The following is a 23,842-nucleotide window of genomic DNA, read 5'->3' as shown; positions in this document are numbered from 1 at the left end:
AAGGGGAGGAACAGACATAGCCTAGTGCCCTCCCTAGGGAGAAAAGTCTTTCAACGGTATCTCTGGCTATATAGCTAATCTGAAGCCACCCTGAACTACATAAATCCTTGTCACCAAAAAAAGAACCAGAAAGAAAGAGACAGAGAGGGAAGGAAGGAGGGAGGGAAGAAAGGGAAGAAGGAAGGAGGGAGAGAAGCAGGCAGACAGTAAACAGGGCTGGTGGGACAGCTCGGTAGGTGAAGAACTTGCCATCAGAAAGGGCTCACATAAAGCAGTGAGAAAAGCCAACTCCAAAGTTGGCCTCTAATCTCCACATCTGCCCTCTCACACACATAATTCATGCTAGTATGAATAAAGTTAAAAGAACCAAAATGAAAAAAAGAACACCTTCAAACCAGATTAACAGTGCACAGACCTTTAGTCCTAAACCGGGAGCCTGAGGCTAGAGGTATGCAAATTTGAGGCTGTTAAACAGTGAGTCTGAGGTCCATGGGCCACACAGTAAGACCCTGTCTCAAAAAACCCAAACAAAACAAAAACCAAGGGATTGGAGAAGCAGGGGTTAAACATGTTGTCCGCTTTTCCACAGGACCTGGATCCAGTTCTCAGCACCCACAAAGTAGCCTACAACTCCAGTTCCAGGGAACCTAATGCCTTCCTCCGGCCTCTGTAGCAACAGGCATGTATGTAGTAGATACAAGAAAGCAAAACACTCATTCATTTAAAATAAAACAAAATAAAACTTTTTTTTTTTTTTTAAATCAGGAAACTGGGGAAAAGGTTCCCTCAGTAAGGTGCTTGATGTATAAACATGCAGAGCTGAGCTCAGCTGTCATAGGCTAGGCACGTCAGACAGCGGTGTCAGCCTGACAGAGGCACTGTCCCTTTGGATGAGGTTAGGGCTAGGGTTAGGGTTAGGGTTAGGGTTAACCCTGGGTTAGGGTTAGGGTTAGGGTTAGGGTTAGGGTTAGGGTTAGAGTTAGAGTTAACCCTGAGTTAAGGTTAGGGTTAGGGTTAACCCTGGGTTGGGGTTGGGGTTGGGGTTGGGGTTGGGGTTGGGGTTGGGGTTAGGGTTAGGGTTAGGGTTAGAGTTAACCCTGGGTTAGGGTTAGGGTTAGGGTTAGGGTTAGAGTTAGAGTTAACTCTGGGTTAAGGTTAGGGTTAGGGTTAGGGTTAGGGTTAGAGGTAACCCTGGGTTAGGGTTAGGGTTGGGGTTAACCTTGGGTTAGGGTTAGGGTTAGGGTTAGGGTTAGGGTTAGAGTTAACCCTGGGTTAGGGTTAGGGTTAGGGTTAGAGTTAATCTGGTGGAAGCATTTTGTTAATTGATGGTGTTGCCACCCTGGGCACCTGAGCCTGGGTTCTCCAAGGCAGGCTGAGTAAGCCATGAGGAACAATGTAAGCTGTCTCTCCACTGCCTCTGCTTCAGTCCTTGCCTCTAGGCTCCTGCCTTGAGCCCTTGCCCTGACTTCTCTCTCTGACAGACAGTAAGCTGAAAAGACTACTCCTGCCTCCCAAGCTGCTTTCTGTCAAGGTGTGTTGGAAACCCTGACTGGGACACTAGGTGTGGCGCCACAGGCCTGCAATCCCAGCACTAAGGATGCAGACAAGAGACTCCTTGCATCAATGAAGCCAGAAGACAGCTCAGGATCTACTGTCTACAAAATGAGGTAGATAGACTGAAAAAGACCGTCAACTGCCAACACCTGCTCTCCAAATGTACACAATGTGTGTACACATGCATGCAAATACATACCTACAAGAACACACACTACATGCACTACACACACACACACACACATACACAAAATAAAAATCATCTAACAGTGATACTACCTTTTGGAGGTCTCTGCATTCAGGAGCGTACACTGGCATCAGACGCTATGACAAGACAGCCTAGCCTGAAGGACTAATACCATGCAAATACCATGGGGATAGTGGGCGAATCCACAAGTGAACAGATGAAGGGCAGAACTGCCGGAAAGGGTGGGGGGCAGGAAGCATCAGGGCACACAACTGAAACCTACAATGGCGGGCTTGTGCCTTTGCACTGTGTGACTTGGAAGTGCTTCCCTAAGGAAGGGCCACTGAGCCTCTCCTGCTCATCACTGAGGGGTATGCAAAGGCCTCCTCTACTGTGGAAGGGCCAAGGACCTGGGCCAGACCTGTGCCCATGTGAAGCAAGAGCCCACTCATCTGGAAACAGATCACGGCTCCTCTCCTGCCAAGACTTGCTTCGGAAGACAGATGCGCCAACAACCTTAACATGCTCCCCGGCGCTGCAGAGGCAAAAATAGCCTGCAGCCCGCTCCAAGGATCTATCAAGTGGAGAAGGTGTGGGGACAGAATACCAATGACGCCATGAGGCTGGCCCCTGGGGCTCTCAGCTGTTCCCTTCTGGCACCTGTGATCTTGAACACCGCGGAAGGGGGCAGGAGGCCTGGGAGGGGCTGACTCTCCAAACCCTCACTCAGGCAACCTCCAATATACACCAGCACCAGCTTCCCAGGACTGTGCTGCCTCTGCGCCCTGGTTCAAAGGCAGTCTCTGATGGCAGCAGAACTCACTACTAATCAAAGGCATGCAAATCCACAGGCACCGTCTTACATCTTCTGGGGAAAAAAGGAAACAGGACTTATAGAACATTTCTTCTCCATGACAGACCAGATGACAGTGACACCAATACCTCAGTCATCACCTGTTAACACAGCCCAGCAAGTGACAGCAGAAGCCAGAGAGTTGTCTGTCGCCCTGCTCCGTGTTTGCTCACACAAAGCAACGCTGGGGAAGCCAATGGGTGCACATGGGAAGCCATGAACCCAACGTCTATGAGGACACAAACCAATGGCCTGGCCAATTATGACATTCTCATCTACAAAGACCAAAGTCAGAAACATGGAGCAGCTCACTCTTGCCATCCCAGGACCGTAGAGACTGAGATAGGTGGACCATCTCAAGCTCAAATCCAGCCTGGGCCACAAACTGAGACCTTGCTTCAAACCAAACACACAACACCTATGTTCAACATACTCACTGATCCTGTAGAATGGAAAAAAATCAGTGTTTTCACTATGACTACAGTCCCTAAAATGAAGTCATTCCCCGTGCATGTATTTAGAATGAAGGTGCAAAGCTGGGTGTGGTGGCACATATTTTTAATCCCAGAACTCAGGAGGCAGAGGCTGGCCCACCCCTGGCATGAGTTCAAAGCCAGCCTGGTCCACAAAGTGAATCTAGGACAGTGAGGGCAGTACAGAGAAACCCTGTGTCAAAAAAACACTAGAGAGATAAATAGATAGATGATTGATAGATAGATAGATAGATAGATAGATAGATAGATAGACAGACAGACAGACAGACATGATAGATAGATGTTAGATAAACAGACAGACTGAATCACATGAAGGTGTGGGCGAGAGATGGCTTAGTGAGTAACAGGTGTAGCATACAAGCATGAAACCTGAATTCCACCCCCAGAAACATGCAAAAAGCTGGGTGCAATGGTGTTCATCCTAGGGAGACAGAGACCTACACCTCACTGTGCGTCCTACACCTCACTGTGCGTCCTACACCTCACTGTGCGTCCTACACCTCACTGTGCGTCCTACACCTCACTGTGCGTCCTACACCTCACTGTGCGTCCTACACCTCACTGTGCGTCCTACACCTCACTGTGCGTCCTACAGCTTACTGGCCTGCCAGCCTAGCATACTTGATGAGTTTCAGGCCAGAGAGATATAATATCTCAAAATACAACGCAGGCAGAGAGGGTGCTGGAGAGATGGCCTAGCAGTGAAATGCACGTGCTGTTGTACAGAAAATCCAAGAGGATCCCAGCACCCACGGCAGGAAGCTCATGACTGCTTTGTAAATTCCACTTCCAGGGGATCTAGTGCCGTCTTCTCGTCTTCATGGGAACCTGCACTAACATGCACACATCCATATGTTTATGTATAATTAAAAATAAAAACGCCGGGCAGTGGTAGCGCACGCCTTTAATCCCAGCACTTGGGAGGCAGAGACAGGCGGATTTCTGAGTTCGAGGCCAGCCTGGTCTACAGAGTGAGTTCCAGGACAGCCAGGGATACACAGAGAAACCCTGTCTCGAAAAAAACAAAAAATAAAATTAAAATAAAAACAAATAAAAAAAAATAAGAATAAAAACAAGGTGAATGGCACCTGAGAAAAACCAGCCAAGGTTGGTCTTGGGCCTCACAGCCATACACACACACATATGTACCCATCCATATGTGGGCATGCTCACACAGAGACAAATGAAAAACTAAAATGAAGACATCTTGCTGTTACCATGTTGAATTATGGGCACACGCACTCTCCTTAGCAAACAGCCATCTGTGAGGGTGAGTCTAGGTCCCGGGCACGGGCCTGCGCTCACCTCCCTGGCCGCAGCCAGGCCATCCTCCCGTTCCCGCAGCTGCTGACTGGCAGCATCCAGGCTCTGCTTGCACAGCCTGTGGCGCTCCAGCTGCTCCCGCATCTTCTCTTCTGCTGTGGCCTCACGCTCCTGCAGCTGTCGAATGCGTGCCAGAAGCTCCTGGTTGCGATCCACCTCGCGCTGTGGAGAAGGAAGAGCTTGGTCAGGGAGTGGAGCACACAGAGGAGCCACGCAGGCCTGTCTGTCACAGAGGGCAGAGGCAGGACCAGAGAAGAGCCCCACATACCAGGGCTCCTGATGCGGGAGGGGAGCATGGGGACTCGCACGCTGCCAGGCAATTGGCATGGACCGCACCACACTCGTCACACTGTCTGCTCTCCGCCACCCTCCTTGCAAGAGAAGATAAAGCATGGAAAATCTACAATTCAGACTTGACCTTGGAATGAAGCTAAGCTTCTGCAGCGCCAGCAGATCTTGTCTGGCCATGCTCAGGCTGTCATTAAAATGCGTTGAGACTCCCCACAGAGAAGATGACTACAGTTAGAAAGGGATATGAATGGCAGCTGCAGGCAGGACTGTTACTGTCCTGAGTGTCCACCACGCACACCTTCCCGGCCACCACGCGAATCTCTAGGAGAGCTGTGTGGCTCCGAGAGCTGGGACAGCGCTGAGGTCCAGGCACAGCCCGACTACCATCGCTTCTGTCAGCGTCCTTGGACTTCTCTAGCTGAGTCTGGGGAGGATAGGACTGACAACAATCACTGTCCTCAGCAGAAAACACCTACCCAAGCACCTCCTCAGACCTTCCAGAACTTCAGCAGGCAATCCTACTCCATGAGAGATGTCACCTGTGTCTAAAACAATGTTACAACCCCTGCCCAATGAAGGCTCAATGCATGCACACAGGGCTGCAGCCCCCAGGGAGAAGGAAGGCTGAACCGCAGCTTGAAAGGACCCAAGAGAACAGCAACTGCAAGTGTAACCTTAAAACAGCAGGAAGACCCTGTGACAGAGGGGGAGGGAGGGAGGGAAGGAGGGAAGAAACTGTATCAGAGTACTGGGGAGCCAGAAAGCACTCTACTGGCACTGCCAGCACATTACAGAAAGGAGATTGTCCAGGTAGGTCTTCAGACCTTCCTTCAATACTTCCCCCAAGTAGCTATTTCAAGGTGGAAGGGGCATCTGACCTGTCTAATCTACCCACCACCAAATGAGCTGCCCCAGAAACACCCCCAGAGCTGCCACAGTAGATGTCAAGACTCCAAGGGACAGTCTGACATCTCCAGCACCTCATAGCTCACCCCACCCCTTAGTGTATCTCTGAGCAGGACGTAGAAGGACAAGTCTTTGAGAAAACAAAGGGGCCAAGATCTCGCTTTCTCATCACTGCTGTGCCAGCTTTTCCCCCAGGAAGAGCCTTCCCTCGCTCACTCAAGTGTCCTCTACACCCATAAGGCCACACCAGCACTGCACACTAGAGATGAATTGCAAGCACATAGGCTCTGCCTAAGAGGCAGGACCAGACCATCAACACAGGACACAGGCCAGAGTGCCACAGATCCATTCGTCAGTTAATCTTGGCTGTCAAATTGCGAGATTTAGAATGTCCTAGAAGACACACCTTCAGGGATATCTATGAAGCTGTTTCCACAGAGCCTTCCCACCCTGAAGCAGGCAGTCTGGCCCCAGTCTGGGTCTCAGGCTGAATAAAAGGAAAAGGTGCTGAGCCCCAGCATTCACCTCCTCCACTTCCTGACTGTGGATGTGACGTGACAGCCGCCTCAGGAACCTGCTGCCTGCTTCCCCTGCCATGTGGGAATGCACCCTTGGGAGCCAGAACTAGCCCTTCCTTCCTTAAGCTGTCTTTGTCTGGTACTTTGTCACAGCAATGAAGGAAGGAAGGAAGGAGGGAGGGAGGGAGGGAGGGAGGGAGGGAGGGAGGGAGGGAGGGAGGGAGGGAAGGAAGGAAGGAAGGAGGGAGAGAGGGAGGGAAGGAGGGAAGGAAGGAAGGAAGGAAGGAAGGAAGGAAGGAGGGAGGGAGGGAGGGAGGGAGGGAGGGAGGGAGGAAGGGAGGAAGGGACGGAGGGACGGAGGGAGGGACGGAGGGACGGAGGGAGGGAAGGAGGGAAGGAGGGAGGGAAGGAGGGAAGGAGGGAAGGAGGGAGGGAAAGGGAAGGAGGGAAGGAGGGAAGGAGGGAGGGAAAGGGAAGGAGGGAAGGAGGGAAGGAGGGAGGGAAAGGGAAGGAGGGAAGGAGGGAAGGAGGGAGGGAGGGAGGGAGGGAAGGAGGGAAGGAGGGAAGGAAGGGAGACAGAACCCTAACAGGGAGAGTACACTAGGGCCAGCACTCTACATCCCAGACTAAATCCACCCGGGCAGCAGTGCACCAGCAGTGCCAGCCATTGCCACGAGGGCAGGAAAAATTATGATGGGCAAATCAAACAATAATAGGGCAGATGGCGTCACAGGGAAGGGAGGAAGGTTACAGACTTTGAGGTCTGATGCCCAGCCTGCGTCACCATGACACTCGCATACAAATCAGAGTCCTAGAAAGCACCAGCAAAGCCAGTAATAAACCTGAAGCAAGGGCTGGGAGGATGGCTGGTCAGTAGTGCTGAGGTAGGGGTGGGATCCCACGATCCCACGTAGAAAGTCAAGAGTCTGATCTTAGCTGTGGGAGGCAGAGAAAAGCGAATCCCTGAGGCTCACCAGCCTACACCCACCCTATGAGAGTTCCTGTCTCCAAGGAGATGGGTGGCATTCCTAAAGACGACACCAAGGTTCCCCTATGCCCTTTGCACATACATGTACACCAGCACATAAACAGGAAATCACAGTTTCCTGCACTGTACACCCCCAAGTCACAGGGCTGCACACCCAAGTTGTCCAGGCCCATTACAGAATGAGGTTCTGGTAGGATACGACATAGTCCCCCAGACTCTCTGCAAGCCTGAGATTTCCTGAGCCTGTCACCCCACCCCTACCCCAGCACCTAATATTTCTTCCAGATCACTACAATTCTTCTGGGGAAAAGAGGAAGCAGAGGCCAGTCAGAGACCGATCTGACCACACCACAGGATCACTAAGCAAATGACCCAGCTAAGAGCCCCTCTGCGGACATCCCCTCATCAGGTCTCCATCCTGCCAGCATTAGTTGACCACAGAAGAATGCCCTGGTGCCTCTGACTACAGGAGCTGGGCCCCAGTTGGTGGTCTGACAAGTGCGGGCATGGCTTCGCCTCCTGGGGCTGGCTGGACCCACCTCGTAGTTCCTGGCATTGGTGTTGGCTGCTCTCTCCAGCTCCACGCGAGCCCTCTTGTGGCTCAGCTCCATCTGCATCTTCTCCCGTTCCACTTGGATAAGGCGGGACTTCGAGCGGATCTGCTCTGCTCTTTCCTCCAGCTGAGCAGTTGGTACCCAGAGAGAAAAGCGACAGTTCAGGAGCTGGGCAGTGGTGGCGTACACCTTTAATCCCAGCACTTGGGAGGCAGAGGCAGGTGGATTTCTGAGTTCAAGGCCAGCCTAGTCTACAGAGTGAGTTCCAGGACAGCCAGGGCTACACAGAGAAACCCTGTCTCGAAAAAAAAAAGAAAAGAAAAGAAAAAAAGTGAGAGAGTTCAGTAGCCACGTCAACTAAGGCAAGTGACAACCTGCAAGGCCAGCACGCGGGAGGCTTAGGCAAGAGGACTGCTGCAGAGCAAGATCCTGCCTCAAAAAAATAAGGAGGCCGGGCAGTGGTGGCGCACGCCTTAATCCCAGCACGCGGGAGGCAGAGACAGACACATTTCTGAGTTAGAGGCCAGCCTGGTCTACAGAGTAATTTCTAGGGACAGCCAGGGCTACCCAGAGAAACCCTGTCTCAAATGCGCCCCCCATGCCCCAAAGAAGGAGGAGGAGGACGAGGAGGAGGAGGAAGAGGAGCAGCAGGAAGGGCTCATTAGCCAAGGCAGCCCAGCTGAACTGGCAAACTCCAGGTTCAGCGACAGACCCCATCGCAGAGTAGCAGAGAGCAATGGGGGAAGACCTAAAATACCAAGCTCTGGCCTCCACGTGCACACATACACACACACACACACACACACACACACACACACACGTGCGCACACGAAGAGCAAGAAAGAAAAGGAGGAAGGTTTGGAAGTGGCGGTGGAGGCTTGCTCTAGGAGAGAGGGTGCACTTGTTTCCACAGCTAACAAGCTACCTCAGCACGGCACTGTACACCACCGTGCACTAACAGCTCTGAAAGTTAGAGGAGTCTGGACGCCTAGGGCTCCAGGCTTCAATCTGGTCCCCAAGGCTAAGCCAGTCAGTTGTGCTATCGGGAGCTCGAGTCTGCGTATCTGCACAACCCAGGCCAGTCCCTGGAAAGCCTCACTATGGAAACCCCAGAGTGAGGACAGAGGTCCACTTCCCTGCTGCGATGTCAACCAGAGCCGATGCTGGCCATGTCCCTCACTGTGACCTCTCTCTCTCCTGCTTTGAGTTTGAGGCTTAGACCCAGACACCCACTATGCGTGCACATGTGTGTGTGTGTGTGTGTGTGTGTGTGTGTGTGTGTCTTTTCCCCAGAGGATGAAACCCTGAACCTGTGTCAACATGGGAGGCAAGGGCTTTACCACTGAGCCACAACAGCCTGTTGTTGTAGTTGCTGTTTAAAGACATGGTTTCACCAAGTTGCCAAGGCTAGCCTTGAATTTGGGATCCTCCAAAGTAGCTGAAGTAGCTGGGATAGCTGGAGTAGCTGAGGTTACTGGAGCGCAGTTGAAGGCATGCACCACCACCATCAGCTGACTTACACTCTTTCGCAGCTAGGGTTGACTCAAACATGCTGTGTAGCCATGGCCAGCCTTACACTCATCCTCCTGTCTCTGCCCTATGGGTAGCTGGGTGATAGGCATGCACTACCACACCATGATGAACTTTTGGTTTTGATTTTTGATTTTTTTTTTTTTTTAGACAAGGTCTCACTTTGTAGTTCTGGCAAGTTCTAAAACTTGCTGGGGTCCTCCTGCCTCGATTCCCAAGTTCTGGGATTACAGACCTGCACCTCCAAGCCCACAGACTTTGTCACTAAGTCAATCCAGAGACTCCGCTGATCAGAAGGCTGGCTAGGGACCTGGCACACCTGCTCAGCCCACCACAACACTTGGCTTATGCCTGGATAAGCAGAAGACAGACAACAGCGCCAGCTGGGGTCCGGAACTGGGGAGCCAAAACCCTCAACTGCCAGAGGGGTCCCTGAGCAAGAGTCAGACAGTCTCAAAGAGCTCTAAAGCACGTGCCCCTCGCTGTCATGGGGCCACAGAGGCCACAGGAGCCTTGTCACCCACTCCACAGCACCCTGGGTGCTCACAGAGCCTCAGGACGCACTCACTTACTAAACTAACAGTTCATCTAGACACATCCTTGGAGTGTTCTTTAAACACTTTAAACCCAGAATTTCAAACTCGGGCAGTGGCTCCCTACAGAGGGAAAGGTTGTCCCCAGAGAACATTTGGCACTGATTAGACTCTAGAAACATTCCAGTTGTGACAAAGGGTTAGAGGTGTGTATGCAGCTGGCACCTAGCGGTAGAAGCTAGAGACCCTGCTATGGATCCCACACAGCACAGAACTACCCAGCCCACCTACGCCTGATGTCAAGCCTTCCCCATCCCTCCACCAGTACATTTGTGGTATGTGTACATTTGTGGTATGTGTACATTTGTGGTATGTGTACATTTGTGGTATGTGTATGTGTTCACTGTATAGCTGGAGGTCAGAGGTCAACTTTGGGCATTTTTATGGATCACCTCCACCTTATTTTCTTAAGGTCCTCACTGGACCCTGAGCTCATCCATTCCATGAGGCTGGCCAATGAGCTTCAGGGATCCTCCGGTCTCTACTTGCTGCCGCCTCTGAGGGATGGGCTTCAGACATGTCACCACGCCAGATGTTTACAGGGGAGCTGGGGAGCCGAACTCAGGTCCTCATGTCTGCACAGCCAGCACTTCACCCAGAGTCACAGCCCTACCCCACAAAGTGGTGCCTCCGCCCTCATTTCTGCAGCCACATGCTGATGGGAGGGTGAAGTCCCGTCACACTCCAGGTTTTACTTCAGCAGCACTGTCTTGCTATGTAGCCTGGCTGGCCTCAAACTCACAACAGCTCTGACTCTACCTCCCAGGTCTACCATGCCCAGCTCCAGTCCTAGGTCTCAGCAAGCTGAAGCTTCCACAGAAGAGGCACCCAGCCTGGGGAGCAGCACCACGGAGCACCCAAGGACCTCACATCTGAGCCACATCTTCCTCCTACTACATCAAATGCATTTCTTCAGGTGGGTGGTGGTGCGTGCCGGTCACCTCAGACCAAGGCATGAGGAAAGATCACAAGTTCCAGGCCAGCCTAGGACAGAGTAAGTTCAAGGCCAACCTGAACAACTTTACAAAACTGGTCACAAAATAAAGAGTAAGGATGGCATTGGAGATGCACCGCAGGGATGGAGGGCCTGCCCCTTATACCCAAGATCTTCGTTCAGTTGTGGGAGGGAAGAGGGAGAGAGGGGGAGGGATAGTTTTTGGATTTTCAAGAGGGAGCATTAAAAAAAAAAAAAAGTAACCCCCTTCTTCCTTCACTAGCACTCAGACACAACTGTCATCCATTGGCAGCATCGCTTTAGAAAATACCTGCTTTGGGCTGGAGAGATGGCTCAGTGGTTAAGAGCACTGACTGCTCTTCTAAAGGTCCTGAGTTCAAATCTCACATGGTGGGTCACAACCATCTGTAATGAGATCTGATGCCCTCTTCTGGGGTGTCTGAGGACAGCTACAGTGCTCGTATAATAAATCTTAAAAAAGAAAGAAAGAAAGAAAGAAAGAAAGAAAGAAAGAAAGAAAGAAAGAACGAACGAACAAGAAACTAGCGGCTTCAAGCTGAGGATGTAGGAGCTGGAGAGGCTGTTCAACAGTGAGGACACTTGCTGCTATTAGAGAGGAGCCAAGAATGACACATATACATACATGCATACATGCAGGCAAAACACTAACTCACATACAGTAAAACAAATCTAAGAAAATTGTTTTCAAATAAAATAAAGCTGAAGACGTACCTCAGTGGTGGAGTGATCGTTTAGCATGTGCAAAACCCTGGTTCAATCCCCACTGCTACCAAGAAGGGGGTGGGAGGAAGATGACTTAACAACAGAAGACACTGTCACAAGAGACCTGCTCACGCGACGAAAGACGACACTTGCCACCAAACGGCTGCTTGTGGGGAGTGTTGGGGCAAACGGACAAAAGCCAATGGCTCAAAGCAGCACTGTCCAGTTTGCTGGACGGTGCATGAGCATCCAGGGCTCCCAGAGCAAAGGAAGCTCCCAACTCATCACAGACCAGCTGCAGCCAGAGCAGAGGGGACAGGAAAGAGTGGGCCAAGGAGACTGGGAGCAGCGTGGCGCGGTCACCTGCACACTGAGAGGACCAGGCAAGGCAGGAACGTCACTGCTCTCCCGGAAGCCCCACAACCAACTGGAGCTGTGGCTGCCGCTTCTGGAGCCTGAAGCCCTTCATGCAGGAGCCCTGGCCCCTTTGGAACTGCATCTCTAGGAGCAATCCCAGGAATCAGAACAGAGTGACATAGGACTGTAAACCACAGTAAACCTCTTCATACGTAGTAGCACCCACCTTTTATCTCAGCACTCAGGAAACAGAGGCAGGCAGATCTCGGTGCACTCAAGGCCACCCAGGTCTACAGAGTGAGTTCCAGGACAGCCATAAATAAATAAGTAAATGATAGACAGGCAGACAGACAGACAGACAGGATGAATGAATGAATGAATGAATGAATGAATGAATGAATCATACTGTGGGAGATGACTCCATCGGTAAAGACCATGTCTCCCAAGTGTGAGCACCGAGTTCAGTCCCCACAGAGGCAACCAGGGCAGCCTCTAACCAGCATGGTCAGGACAGGCCCTGGTCTAGCTATGCTCCAGTTGATAAATGCCTACAAGTGTGTGTAGGACATTCACCTGGCCTCCAAGCTGACTTGGCCCCACCCAGGCCAGGTGTATTCCCAGACCCAGAGGACTGTTCACCTGCATGCTCTGCTCATAATGCTTCTGTAAGGACCCTGAGGCAGACATGGACACATCCAGGCCTGAAGCTCCCTCCACCCGCTGAGAAATGAAGTTGTTCAGAGATCTCAGGGTGGACAGGACCGTGGTGTTCTCCCCGAAGTCTTCCATGGTCACCCTCCTAGGAGACAGAGCAAAGGTCAGAGACAGCCTTCCCATGTGCTCCCTGCTGGCACAGCCCACTCCTCTAAGACCCTTATGGAGGAAACTACCATGTTTTCAACATTAACATGAAGCCAACACTGCCAACACTGTGGAGAGGAAATGAGGCAAAAGCATGCCATGCAATATGCCTATGATATCAGCAGGTAGAGGCAGGGGGACGTTCAAGGCCAGCCTCAGCTACATGAATGCGAGGCTAGCTTGAGCAACATGAGACCCTGCTTGGAAAGGGGGGTCAGGACGTGACATAAGATGATAATCCCAGCATTCACACAGAGGCAGGAAGAGCTCTGAGTATTCAAGGCCAGCCTGGTCTACACAGTACACAGAAAGTTCTTGGTCAGCCAGGGCTGCACAGAAAGACCCCATCTCCAAACTGTGGAGAGGGATTAAGACAGGGCTCATTGCTTAGAGTGTTCAGCACTCTTGCAGTTCCCAGATCCACACCAGGCTGTAACTGCCTGCAGCTCCAGCTCCAGTGCATTCAGCGCCCTCTTCTGGCCTCCCTAAGCACTGAACTCACACACATGCATGCACACAATTAGAAATAAAACAGACTTAACTACAGAGAGAAACCCTGTCTCAAAAAAATAAAAAAATAAAATAAAATAAATTTAAAAAAAAAAACAGACTTAAAAGCCTGGCAAGTGAGTTGGCTCAGAGGTAAATTCGATAAAGCCTGAAGTCTGAGCTCCGCCCACAGAGCCCACAGACAGGAAGAACCGCTGTCCTTCACTCACACCAGGGCACCCATGTACTAAGAGAAAAGGCTTAAGCTTGAATCCTCAGTAACCTGGACATGGTGGCGAGTGTCTCTAATTCTGGCACTCCTACAGGAAATTGCAAGATGGAGGCAAAAGAATCTTCCAGAGCTCACGAGCCACAGAGCCTTACACACACTGCACTGAGCAAGAAATTGTGTCTCTAACAAAATGGAAGACAAGAATCAACACCAAGTTTCTCTAACCTCCATAGCACACAGACGCAGACACACACAGAGATACACATAGAGAGACAGAAACAGACAGAGACAGAGACACACACAGAGAGAGATTGTAAAACGTTCATACCACAAACCTTCAGCTCCAAGCTACCACCATCTGAGCATCTGCGGGCTGGTCTATACATCAGACAGGCAGACAGACATTCCAGGCCCTGAGAGGAGGTGCTCAGAGGCCCAAGGACACTCCCCACCCCAAAATCACACTCATCGCAAACGTGGCCTCTGGGGGTCAGAAACAAGCATGGAACAGTCAGGTGATGGTGGCCCAGCAATGCTGTTACCAGTGCTGCCCACACCCCCAGCTGGCTCACACACAGAGGGTTCCTAGCACCCTCACTAAGCCTCACCTTCCTTGCCCATAAAGCCACCTGGACTGTAAGCCACCTTGTAAAGGAGTCAGAGGGCCAAGGCTGGAGGTGCCACTGCTGCCACTCACATTGGGGTGGGGGTGGGGAGCCCCATCTGCTGGTGTTTACACACACTGGCTCAGTCTATATAGCACATCGGCCAACCCTGGCTTCTACAAAGTGGCTACTTTGGGTCTTACTTTTTTGAGTATTTCGTGTGTGGTTTTTGTTTTGTATTAATATAAGCTCTCACTCTACAAACCTAGTTGGCTTGGAACTCACTATGTAAGGCTGGCCTCAAACTCCCAGAGTGCCTAGACTTAAAGGTATGCACCACCGTGATGGGCTCCTCTTTTTCCTTTTTAAGACTTGGTCTTGCTATTCAGCCCAGGCTAGCCTCCAAGAGTCAGGCTGCGACGGAGATACAGCACTGATTCAAACTTCGCCCCTCTGAGTAGGATCCCAACCTCCCAGGCTCAGATGGAAGGGTGAGAGACAGACAAACACCACCACTCTGGCTAGTGTGGAGCTGAGAATCAGGCACACACTGCCTTCTGGCTCCCAGTCAAGTCATAGCTGGGAAAACTAAAGGGGAGTGAAGCCTGGTGCCACAGTCTGTCATCCCAGACACTCAGGAGGCATGAGCACAAGTTCAAGGCCCAGTTAGGCAACTTAGTGAGACCTGGTCTCAAAAAGGCAGGGCAGAGTGCATTTGCTCTGCCTGCGTGAAGCCCTCACTACCCAATACCAGCTGCGCTGGCTGCCTGTTGGGCCGGGTGTGTGGGGGAAAGAAACAAGACAAGGAGCAGGCCAGAGCAGTAGCACAGGGTTATCAGGAGAGCACCTGCGGAAGGGTGGGGTGGGAGAGTCCAATAAAGACTAGCGCCCGTGGTCCACTTCCACACTGTGGCCTTAAAGATGAGGCCCAGCAATGGGGATTGAAAACGGAATACCTGCTTCCGGCACAGAGTGTGACCCCGGAGGGAGTAGCTGGATAGGGGTGCAGCAAGCCCTTTGGCCCCAACACCTCTCCATCTCCATGACTTAGGTGTGGTGGGACATACCTTTTTTCCAAGCATTGGTCTACATAATAAATTCTAGGACAGCCAAGGTCACAAGAGAGACCCCACCTCTACATAAATAAGTAAACAAACAAACAAACAAACAAACAGCAGGTTTGAGGCCAGGAGACTGAGAGCCAGTTAGGCATCTCCAGAGATGGCCACTGTGAAAGCAGCTGGGGTAAGGATGACAGGAGGTCCAAGGGCCACAGTGAGCAGTGAGGGGATTCTCACACTGCGCATCTAGACATCTGAAGGGCGAACTTCCAAAGCAATGCTCGGACAACTGTACAGGAGAGAGCTTGAGGGTGAAGAGTTGTTTTTATCAAAGACTGAACCGTTCAGTTTTACTAATAAAGAGTCAGGAGCCAAAGCCAGGGCAGTGGTGGCGCACGCCTGTAATCCCAGCACTCTGGGAGGCAGAGGCAAATAGATTTCAGAGTTCGAGGCCAGCCTGGTCTACAGAGTGAGTTCCAGGACAGCCAAGGCTATACAGAGAAACCCTGTCTCGAAAAACACAAGTCCACAAAAAAAAAGGCTTAGGAGCCAGACACTGGGGTGAGAGCCCGGCTAGCTCAGAGAGGCAGAGAGCACCCAGCTGACCTTCCTCCTCAGCGGATGTCCCAGAAGAAAAAGACAGTTCTTCTCCACACCACCTCAAAAACCCTCAGGCTGAAATGTCCCTCCCTTCTACTTCCTGTGTGCCTCTCTATCCGCCTCCTGATTTCCCATTACTCTCTATGATTTTTCCCTAAGTTCACTCCCTGTCAACTGGCTGCTTACCCTGCCTATAGACATATGGTTGACTTTACTTAATGCTGTTTGCAATAAGCAGAGAGTTCTTGGATTAAAGGTGTGTGCTAGGGCTGAGCCACACCACAACTAGAAACAGGTTTTTCCAGTAAATAATACATATTGGGATTCACACTGTGATCAAATATCCTGCGTCAATGACATTACAGAGAGAAGATATTCCCAGGGAAGAAAGCCAGAAGTGAGAAGTATCAGGATAGAAATGCCCACTCCCCCCTCTGCAGAGAGGAAGACAAGACCAGGGCCTGCATGGGAGGTGCATAATAGCCACAAGAGGCTCGTGTGGCTGAGCCAGAGACAGGCAACAACAGCTCACCACGGGCTTTCTCAAAGGACAGACAGCGGATAAAGAAGGGCAAACCCCAGGCTCAGGCCCGCAGGCTCCTCTCAGATCAGTGAGTGGGACAGACCAGGGAAGGGGCCAAGTGAGTGAGGTGGAGATGTACAAGCTGACTTGGCTCACAAGGCTGGACCTGCAGGACCGCTGCCCTCCCATGGGAAGAAAGGCCAAGCAAAGGGAGAGCAGGGCTCTTACACGACACCTGGGTAAGGGCGAGGCAGCATCCGGCTGCCAGACTGAAGCCAGGAGCTAGAAAACTGGAAAACTGCGGAGAGTGCCGACAATCTCTTGTACCAAGGTTCTTGAGTGGCAAGCAGTGACAGATGGCATCTAGTCAAGCAGAGAGAACTAGGCCCCATAAGGGCAGAGGACACGGCTGGGATTGTGTGACCCTCGTAGGGTGCTCGTCTCGGTGTGGGATAAGGAAATCAATGTAGGATGTCTGTAACTTTAATGTCTGCGGGCTACCTGGTGTGGGTCAGGGAAATGGCTTGATGGGTAAAGATGCCGCCCACGCAGCCTGCTGACCTGAGTTCCAGCCCCATGATTCACGACTGAGGAAGGAACTGATTCACACACTGTGACACCTGACACCCTGGAATTGAGGCACAGGAGGAAGGGCCTTGTTACAGATGGGGTCTAGGGGCACCCTCACAACACAAGCAGACAGATGCAGACTAGGCAACAGTTCAACCTTTAACTCACTCTCAGTGTCCCCACAAACAATTGCCTGGTCCTCTAGAACACAGGACCCTAGGTCAGGTCCAGAATATTCTATACGTCTGGATAAGTAGACCCTTTATGTAATAAGAACGAAACAGACTCGCCAGCAACTAACAATACTACCCTGGTTCAGAAGCCATGATGGTGGCAGGCAGAGGACCCAAGCCGCTTCAGTCTTCCATCAAGAGCCAAGTCCCCACAGAACCTTTCCCTTGGAGATCACCTCAGCTGTCCTAGAACTTCCATTAGAGTCAGTCAGCCCAGGGGACAGTGAGGGAACCAGTGGGGCTGTGGTCCCTGTCCTGAGTGTGGAAGGAATCTGCACGTGCCTCAGGAGCTGTCTAAACCCCTTCACGATCTTCTGGGGACAGGATGGAGAGACTGACATGTATGTCACAGCAGGTTAGACTGAAGGACCAGGTGTGGTGTTGGCATTCCTAACAGTGGGTGGAGAGGGTCCGTGACAAAGGAGTCTAGGTGTTTCTCGGTCGGAGAAAGGGCCTTGAGAAGAGAAGGAACGTATCTGAGGGGCAAGATGACAAGTGGCTGGACAGCCCAGGTTATACGCAGAGACCTAAAAATACAGACCAACCCATCTCAAAGTGGGCAGGGGTTACTCTGCAGAAATATTTCTTCTGAACTTTCCACTTAACAAGAACCTTAGTGTGCACCCCAATTACACATACGAGGAAGCAGAAGCGGGTGGCCAGGGCACAACAGGCACAGAGGGAAGAAGCAGGCCTCTGCTCTCAAAGATCAAACAAAAGTCACACTTTCTGTCCTCCCTCTTTGGGCCAACACAAGAACTCCACCATTAACACACAAGAATGAAGGGCTACAGTTTGAGAAGGCACGACACCACACAAGTAACTAAAACGTCACCTCAAGCTGTACCCTCTCCATAAGAACCCTCAACTTCCAGACAGCAGACCTTCCGGAACACCAGCTGCTCTGGATAGCTCCTGAGTTGACAGGTGTACACACACACACACACACCCCACACCTTTCTGGTTTCAGACACGGGGACAGCCTGAGTACCTGGCTCTTGGTGACTTAGGTCTGTCATCCCAGGCATTCAGAAGACTAAGACAAATTCAAGGGCTGGTGGCACGTTCAAGGCCAGCCTGGAAAACGTTGAAAGCCCCATCACAGAATTAAGATTAAGAAAAAAGGGTAAGAATCAGGCTGAGGAGGCAGCAGAGTTGGTGACAGCTTAGCATGCACGAAGCCCTGGGTTCAATCCTCAGTACTACTGGGGAGAATGGGACTGAAAACAGCTCAGTCTGGACGGTGCATTAGGTCAAGACAGACATGCAAGGTTCCATCTCCAGGACCCATACGGAGGAAGAGAGTTATCCTCCGACTTTGACAGGAAGCCTGGTATAGACAGACACACACACACATACACACACACACAAATTAATTAGCTGATCAATTAATTTTTAAAAGGTCTGAGACATAGCTCAGTGGTAGAGTGCATAAGGTCCTAGATCAATCAACAGAACTGCCAAAAACAGACAGACAGACAGACAGACAAGCAGACAGGCACACACACACACACACAATTAATTAGCCGATCAATTAACTTTTAAAAGGTCTGGGGCCATAGCTCAGTGGTAGAGTGCATAAGGTCCTAGATCAACAGTACACACAGACACACCCACACCCACACACACACACAATTAGTTAGCCGATCAATTCATTTTTAAAAGGTCTGGGGACATAGCTCAGTGGCGGAGTGCATAAGGTCCTAGGTTCATTCAACAGTACTGACACACACACACACACACACAGTGGGCTTGCCCTACGACTTGGCGCTTACGGGGGGCTTGTCACCAAGACCGTCTGTCAATCTGAGTTCGTTCCCTGAGACCCACAAGAAAACCGGCTCCAGCCCCGGTATCCCTCCAGCGCACAGCGGGCCACAGCGTCCCCTCCGTCCCCTCCGTCCCTCCGTCCCTCCGTCCCTCCGTCCCTCCGTCCCTCCGTCCCTCCGTCCCTCCGTCCCTCCGTCCCCTCCGTCCCTCCGTCCCCTCCGTCCCTCCGTCCCCTCCGTCCCTCCGTCCCTCCGTCCCTCCGTCCCCTCCGTCCCTCCGTCCCTCCGTCCCCTCCGTCCCTCCGTCCCCTCCGTCCCTCCGTCCCTCCGTCCCCTCCGTCCCCTCCGTCCCTCCGTCCCTCCGTCCCCTCCGTCCCCTCCGTCCCTCCGTCCCTCCGTCCCCCCGTCCCCTCCGTCCCCTCCGTCCCCCCGTCCCTCCGTCCCCTCCGTCCCTCCGTCCCCTCCGTCCCCCCCCGTCACCCCGTCCCCTCCGTCCCCTCCGTTCCTCCGTCCCCCCCCCCGTCACCCCGTCCCCTCCGTCCCCCCGTCCCTCCGTCCGTCCGCCCCGGTCCAGGCACGCCTCCCGCGCCCTGCAGCGGGACACCCGGGTGGGAGAAGCGTCCACAGCGGCCCCGGGAAGGCGACACGGGAGACCCTGCAAAGGGAAGGCGCGCGACGGGACCGACTCGGGCTGTGCAGGCGCCGCCCGACGGCAGCGGACAGCTCCCTCCCGCGGCCTCGGTACGATCCGTCCGCGCGCGCAGCGCCGGGGGCACTGGCAGACCCAGCCGCCGGGTCCTTTACCTCAGTTGAGGAGCCCGGTGCAGAAGCAGCCGCTCAGATCTCCCTCCTCTCCGCCGCTGCCTAAGGATCGCGAGACTTCCGCCCGGGTCTCGCGAGATCTGAGAAAACGGCCCGTAAAGAATCAAATATGTGCGCCAAATATGTGCGCCAAATATGTGAGGACAGACTGACGTCCTGCCGGGGGACTGGGGACCGAACTGGACCCGGGTGCCTGTCCCTGCAGGGCGCTCTTCCACCGCCACTGTGTGCGCGGGGATGTGTGGAATAACTCCCCTTGCGAGGGAACGTTTGTTTGGTTTTGGTTTTGAGACACTGTTTCTCTGTGTAGCCCGGAACTCACAAAGATCCACCTGCCCCTGCCGCCTCTGTGTCCCTAGGGCTGAGATTTTTACCTTGCAGCAACAACTGCTGGCATTGGAAAGGGAACAAAGTTTTGGAAAGTTGCATTTTCTCTGAATCTTGCCACAATGTTGCCACAGGTTGTTTGGTTTGGGGCAATGTTTTGATTGGGTAGTTTGTTTCACTTTCTTTCCTTTGAGAATGGGAATTCCTGGGAAGAAGTTGTGGCTGCAAAGGCGGATTGGCTGGCTGCCTTCAGTCATGTTGCGGGTCCAGAGCCTGATTGTAATTTGTCTAGAGCTGCAGCTTTAATCTCCTTCATAGCCGTTGCTGGCCTGCCTCTGTGTCCGCTCCAACGTGTTGTGACTAATGAATAAAAAACAAAAACAAAAAAACAAAAAAACTCTTGGAATAAATCTAAACCCGGTTTCTGCCAACCAAAAAGCCCATGAACAGCATCAGAAGCATATAGCTGAGTTTTCTCGGCTTCGATGTAACGGCCTACTTAATCCTTCCGCCCGTGTGGGGTTATTTGTACTATTTTATGTATGGGTGTTTTGTGTGCGTGCATGATGCCCACAGAGACCAGATGAGGACAGCGGATCCTCTGGAACGGGAGCCTGTGAGCCGAGACGTGTGTGCTGAGCGTTGAACCTTGGTCCGCTAGACGAGCAGCCAGTAATGGTTTCGTTTGCTTTGGTTTTTTGTTTGTGTTTGTTTTTGTCTAGTTTTGGTTTTAGTTTTTCAGCACGGGGTTTCTCTTTGTAGCCCTGGCTGACCTAGAACTCAAGGCTGGCCTCAAACTTAGAGATCCACCGGCTTCTGCCACCCCCTCCCCACCCACCCTGCCCCAAGTGCTGAGAATCCAGGAGTATGCCACCACCACCTGGCCCTACTAATGTATTTTTAAGTGCCTTGATTCATGACTTTCTCTGTTCTGTTACTATAAAAACTTTCTCACTGGAAAAGTCCATGTTTCCAGACTGGAACATGGAATTTGGGGTAATCTAAGTTTGTGGTTTCTGGGACATAATCATTCGTATTTGGCACAAAAATAAACAATCTCTCCAGCTGGGTAGTAGTGACATGGGTTTAATCCCAACATTCTGAAGACAGAGGCAGGAGTATCTCTATGAGTTTGAGCCCAGCCTGGGCTATACAGACAAACCTGTCTGGAAAAAATAATAAATAAATAAATAAATAAATAAAATTGGGCTGGAAAGACGGCTTAACTAAGAGTACTGACTGCTCTCCCAGAGGTCCTGAGTTCAATTTCCTACAACCACACAGTGGCTCACAACCAGCTGTAATCTGTAATGTGTCTGGTGTGTTTGAAGACAGTGACATATTCATCATACTCATTATACATAAAATAAATCTTTCAAAAATAAATAATGAAAACCAAAAAAATTCTCTCATCCCTCTTGAGATGAATGTTGTGTTGTGGGATCAGCAGCTGAGAAGAAGACTCTTACCCTGGGGCTGGAGAGACAGGCTTAGTAGTTAAAAGCACCACTGCTCTTCCAGAAGTCCTGGGTTCAATTCCCAGTGACCACATGGTGGCTCATGGCCATCTGTAATGGGATCTGATGCCCTCTTCTGGTGTGTCTGAAGACAAGCTAAAATGTACTCATAAGAAAGAAAGAAGGAAAGAAAGAAAGGAAGAAAGAGAGGGAGATGGGGGGGGGGGGAAGCCAGGCGGTGGTGGCACAGCACTTGGGAGGCAGAGGTAGGCAGATTCCTGAGTTCGAGGCCAGTCTGGTTTAAAGAATAAATTCCAGGACAGCCAGGGCTACACAGAGAAACCGTGTCTTGAAAAACCAAGAAGAAAAAGGAGGGGGGGGAGGAGGAGGAAGAAGAGGAGGGGGGAGGAGGAGGAGGAAGAGGGGGAGGAGGGAGGGGAGGGGGAGGAGGGGGAGGAGGAAGAAGGGGAGGAGGAGGAGGAGGAAGAGGGGGAGGAGGAGGAAGAGGAGGAGGAGGGGGGAGGAGGGGGTAGGAGGAGAGAGGAGGAGGGGGTAGGAGGAGGGGGTAGGAGGAGAGAGGAGGAGGAGGGGGTAGGAGGAGGAGGGGAGAGGAGGAAGAGGGGGAAGAGGAGGAGGGGGAGGAGGAAGAGGAAGAGGAGGAGGAGGAGGAGGAGGAGGAGGAGGAAGAAGAAGAAGAAGAAGAAGAAGAAGAAGAAGAAGAAGAAGAAGAAGAAGAAGAAGAAGAAGAAGAAACCCTGTAGCCCAGGTTGGCCCAAACCTCAGAACAACTCATCAGCCTTCTGAGGGCTGGTGAAACGGCCCTGCCCTTCAACTGGCCTTTTAGTTATCAAACTATTGAAACAAAGAGATGCAAAATGCTAGACTCCTCCTAAGGATCTCCTCCCTAGAGGAGAACAGTCTACTGCCTATGGGGCAGACACAGGAAAAACTTGGGGGCGGGGGATGATTTCTGTTTGTCAGCTGAAGTGAGGAAAGACTTAGTGCTGAGACACGGATGGGCCTGAGCACACCCAGGCCTGACAGCCTCCTCTGCCTTTCTCTTCAACCTTCTCCTTCAACCCAGGCCCCTGGCTCTGGGACGTGGGGACACCCTGACACTGGGACATGGGGACACCCTGGCTCTGGGACGTGGGGACACCCTGGCTCTGGGACGTGGGGACACCCTGGCTCTGGGACGTGGGGACACCCTGACACTGGGACGTGGGGACACCCTGGCTCTGGGACGTGGGGACACCCTGACACTGGGACGTGGGGACACCCTGGCTCTGGGACGTGGGGACACCCTGACACTGGGACGTGGGACACCCTGACACTGGGACGTGGGGACACCCTGACACTGGGACGTGGGGACACCCTGTCACTGGGACGTGGGGACACCCTGACACTGGGACGTGGGGACACCCTGGCTCTGGGACGTGGGGACACCCTGACACTGGGACGTGGGGACACCCTGACACTGGGACGTGGGACACCCTGACACTGGGACGTGGGGACACCCTGACACTGGGACGTGGGGACACCCTGACACTGGGACGTGGGGACACCCTGACACTGGGACGTGGGGACACCCTGGCTCTGGGACGTGGGGACACCCCTGGACCCCGCTTTGAGTCCTTCAACCCAGGCCCCTGACACTGGGACGTGGGGACACCCTGGACTCAGCTTTGAGTCCCTCTTCCCACTAAGGCCATGTTGAATAAATTTCCTTTTTATGAGTTGCTATCAACTTAGCTCTTTGAAATGATTGAGGAGTGGCCGAGCCTGGCTTGTTGGGACCCAGCCTGTGACACTTACTCTCTTAACACAAGGATGACAAACACGCGCCCCCATGCCTAGCTGCTGTTCTGTGTTTCTACGTGGGATGTAAGGTTTTGTTGGTGGTTAGCTGGCTTTATGGTTTCAATATTGTATCACCATATAGCCCTGGCTGTCCTGGAACTATGTAGACCAGGCTAGCCTTGAACTCATAGAGATCCTCCTGCCTCTGCCTCCTTGGTGTTGGGATTAAGGAAGCCTATCACTTTGCCCAGCCTTGGATTTCTTTGTTCCTTGTTTTTGTTTGCTAGGCTGGAGCCCTATGATTGAATTGCAGTCCCAGGATTTCTCTTATTTTCATTTGACAGTCTTGTTAAGTTGCCCTGACTGGCCTTGAACTCTTGGCCATCTCGCCTTGGCCTCCCAAATCACTTGTATTGCAGGTGTGTGATAACGCGCATACTCACCTCTGCTGTGCTGTCTTGCAAGCCGGGGGCTCTTGGCTGAGGAGCACTGTGGGAGGCAGGGCAGAGGCTCATCAACCCTGAGGGATGGCAACATTCTTTCTGTCCCAGGATATCTCTAGTAACATTGTATCTGTTTCTGCCTGGTCACTGACTTGGTTTTGTTGTTTTTCAAGACAGTTTCTCTGTGTAGCCCTGACTTTCCTGGAACTGTCTGCCAAATGGTT

General features: G+C 52.2%; 1 protein-coding gene across 1 annotated transcript in view; it reads right to left on the bottom strand.

Annotated features, from left to right (window-relative positions):
* Mad1l1 (mitotic arrest deficient 1 like 1) overlaps positions 1-19,642 on the bottom strand; it is a 310,585-nt gene extending 290,943 nt beyond the window's left edge. Inside the window, exons 1-4 of the mRNA XM_052167792.1 lie at positions 19,574-19,642; positions 12,466-12,625; positions 7,654-7,794; positions 4,394-4,573 (exon numbers count right to left, since the gene is read on the bottom strand). Of these exons, the coding sequence (XP_052023752.1) occupies positions 4,394-4,573; positions 7,654-7,794; positions 12,466-12,615 (471 nt within the window). The 5' untranslated portion in view covers positions 12,616-12,625; positions 19,574-19,642. The remainder of the gene's footprint in view (positions 1-4,393; positions 4,574-7,653; positions 7,795-12,465; positions 12,626-19,573) is intronic.
* Positions 19,643-23,842: the final 4,200 nt, after the last annotated feature.

This window comes from Apodemus sylvaticus, chromosome 22 (assembly GCF_947179515.1).
Source record: "Apodemus sylvaticus chromosome 22, mApoSyl1.1, whole genome shotgun sequence".
NCBI lineage: Eukaryota > Metazoa > Chordata > Mammalia > Rodentia > Muridae > Apodemus > Apodemus sylvaticus.
This window is presented reverse-complemented; position numbering and strand designations above follow the sequence as displayed.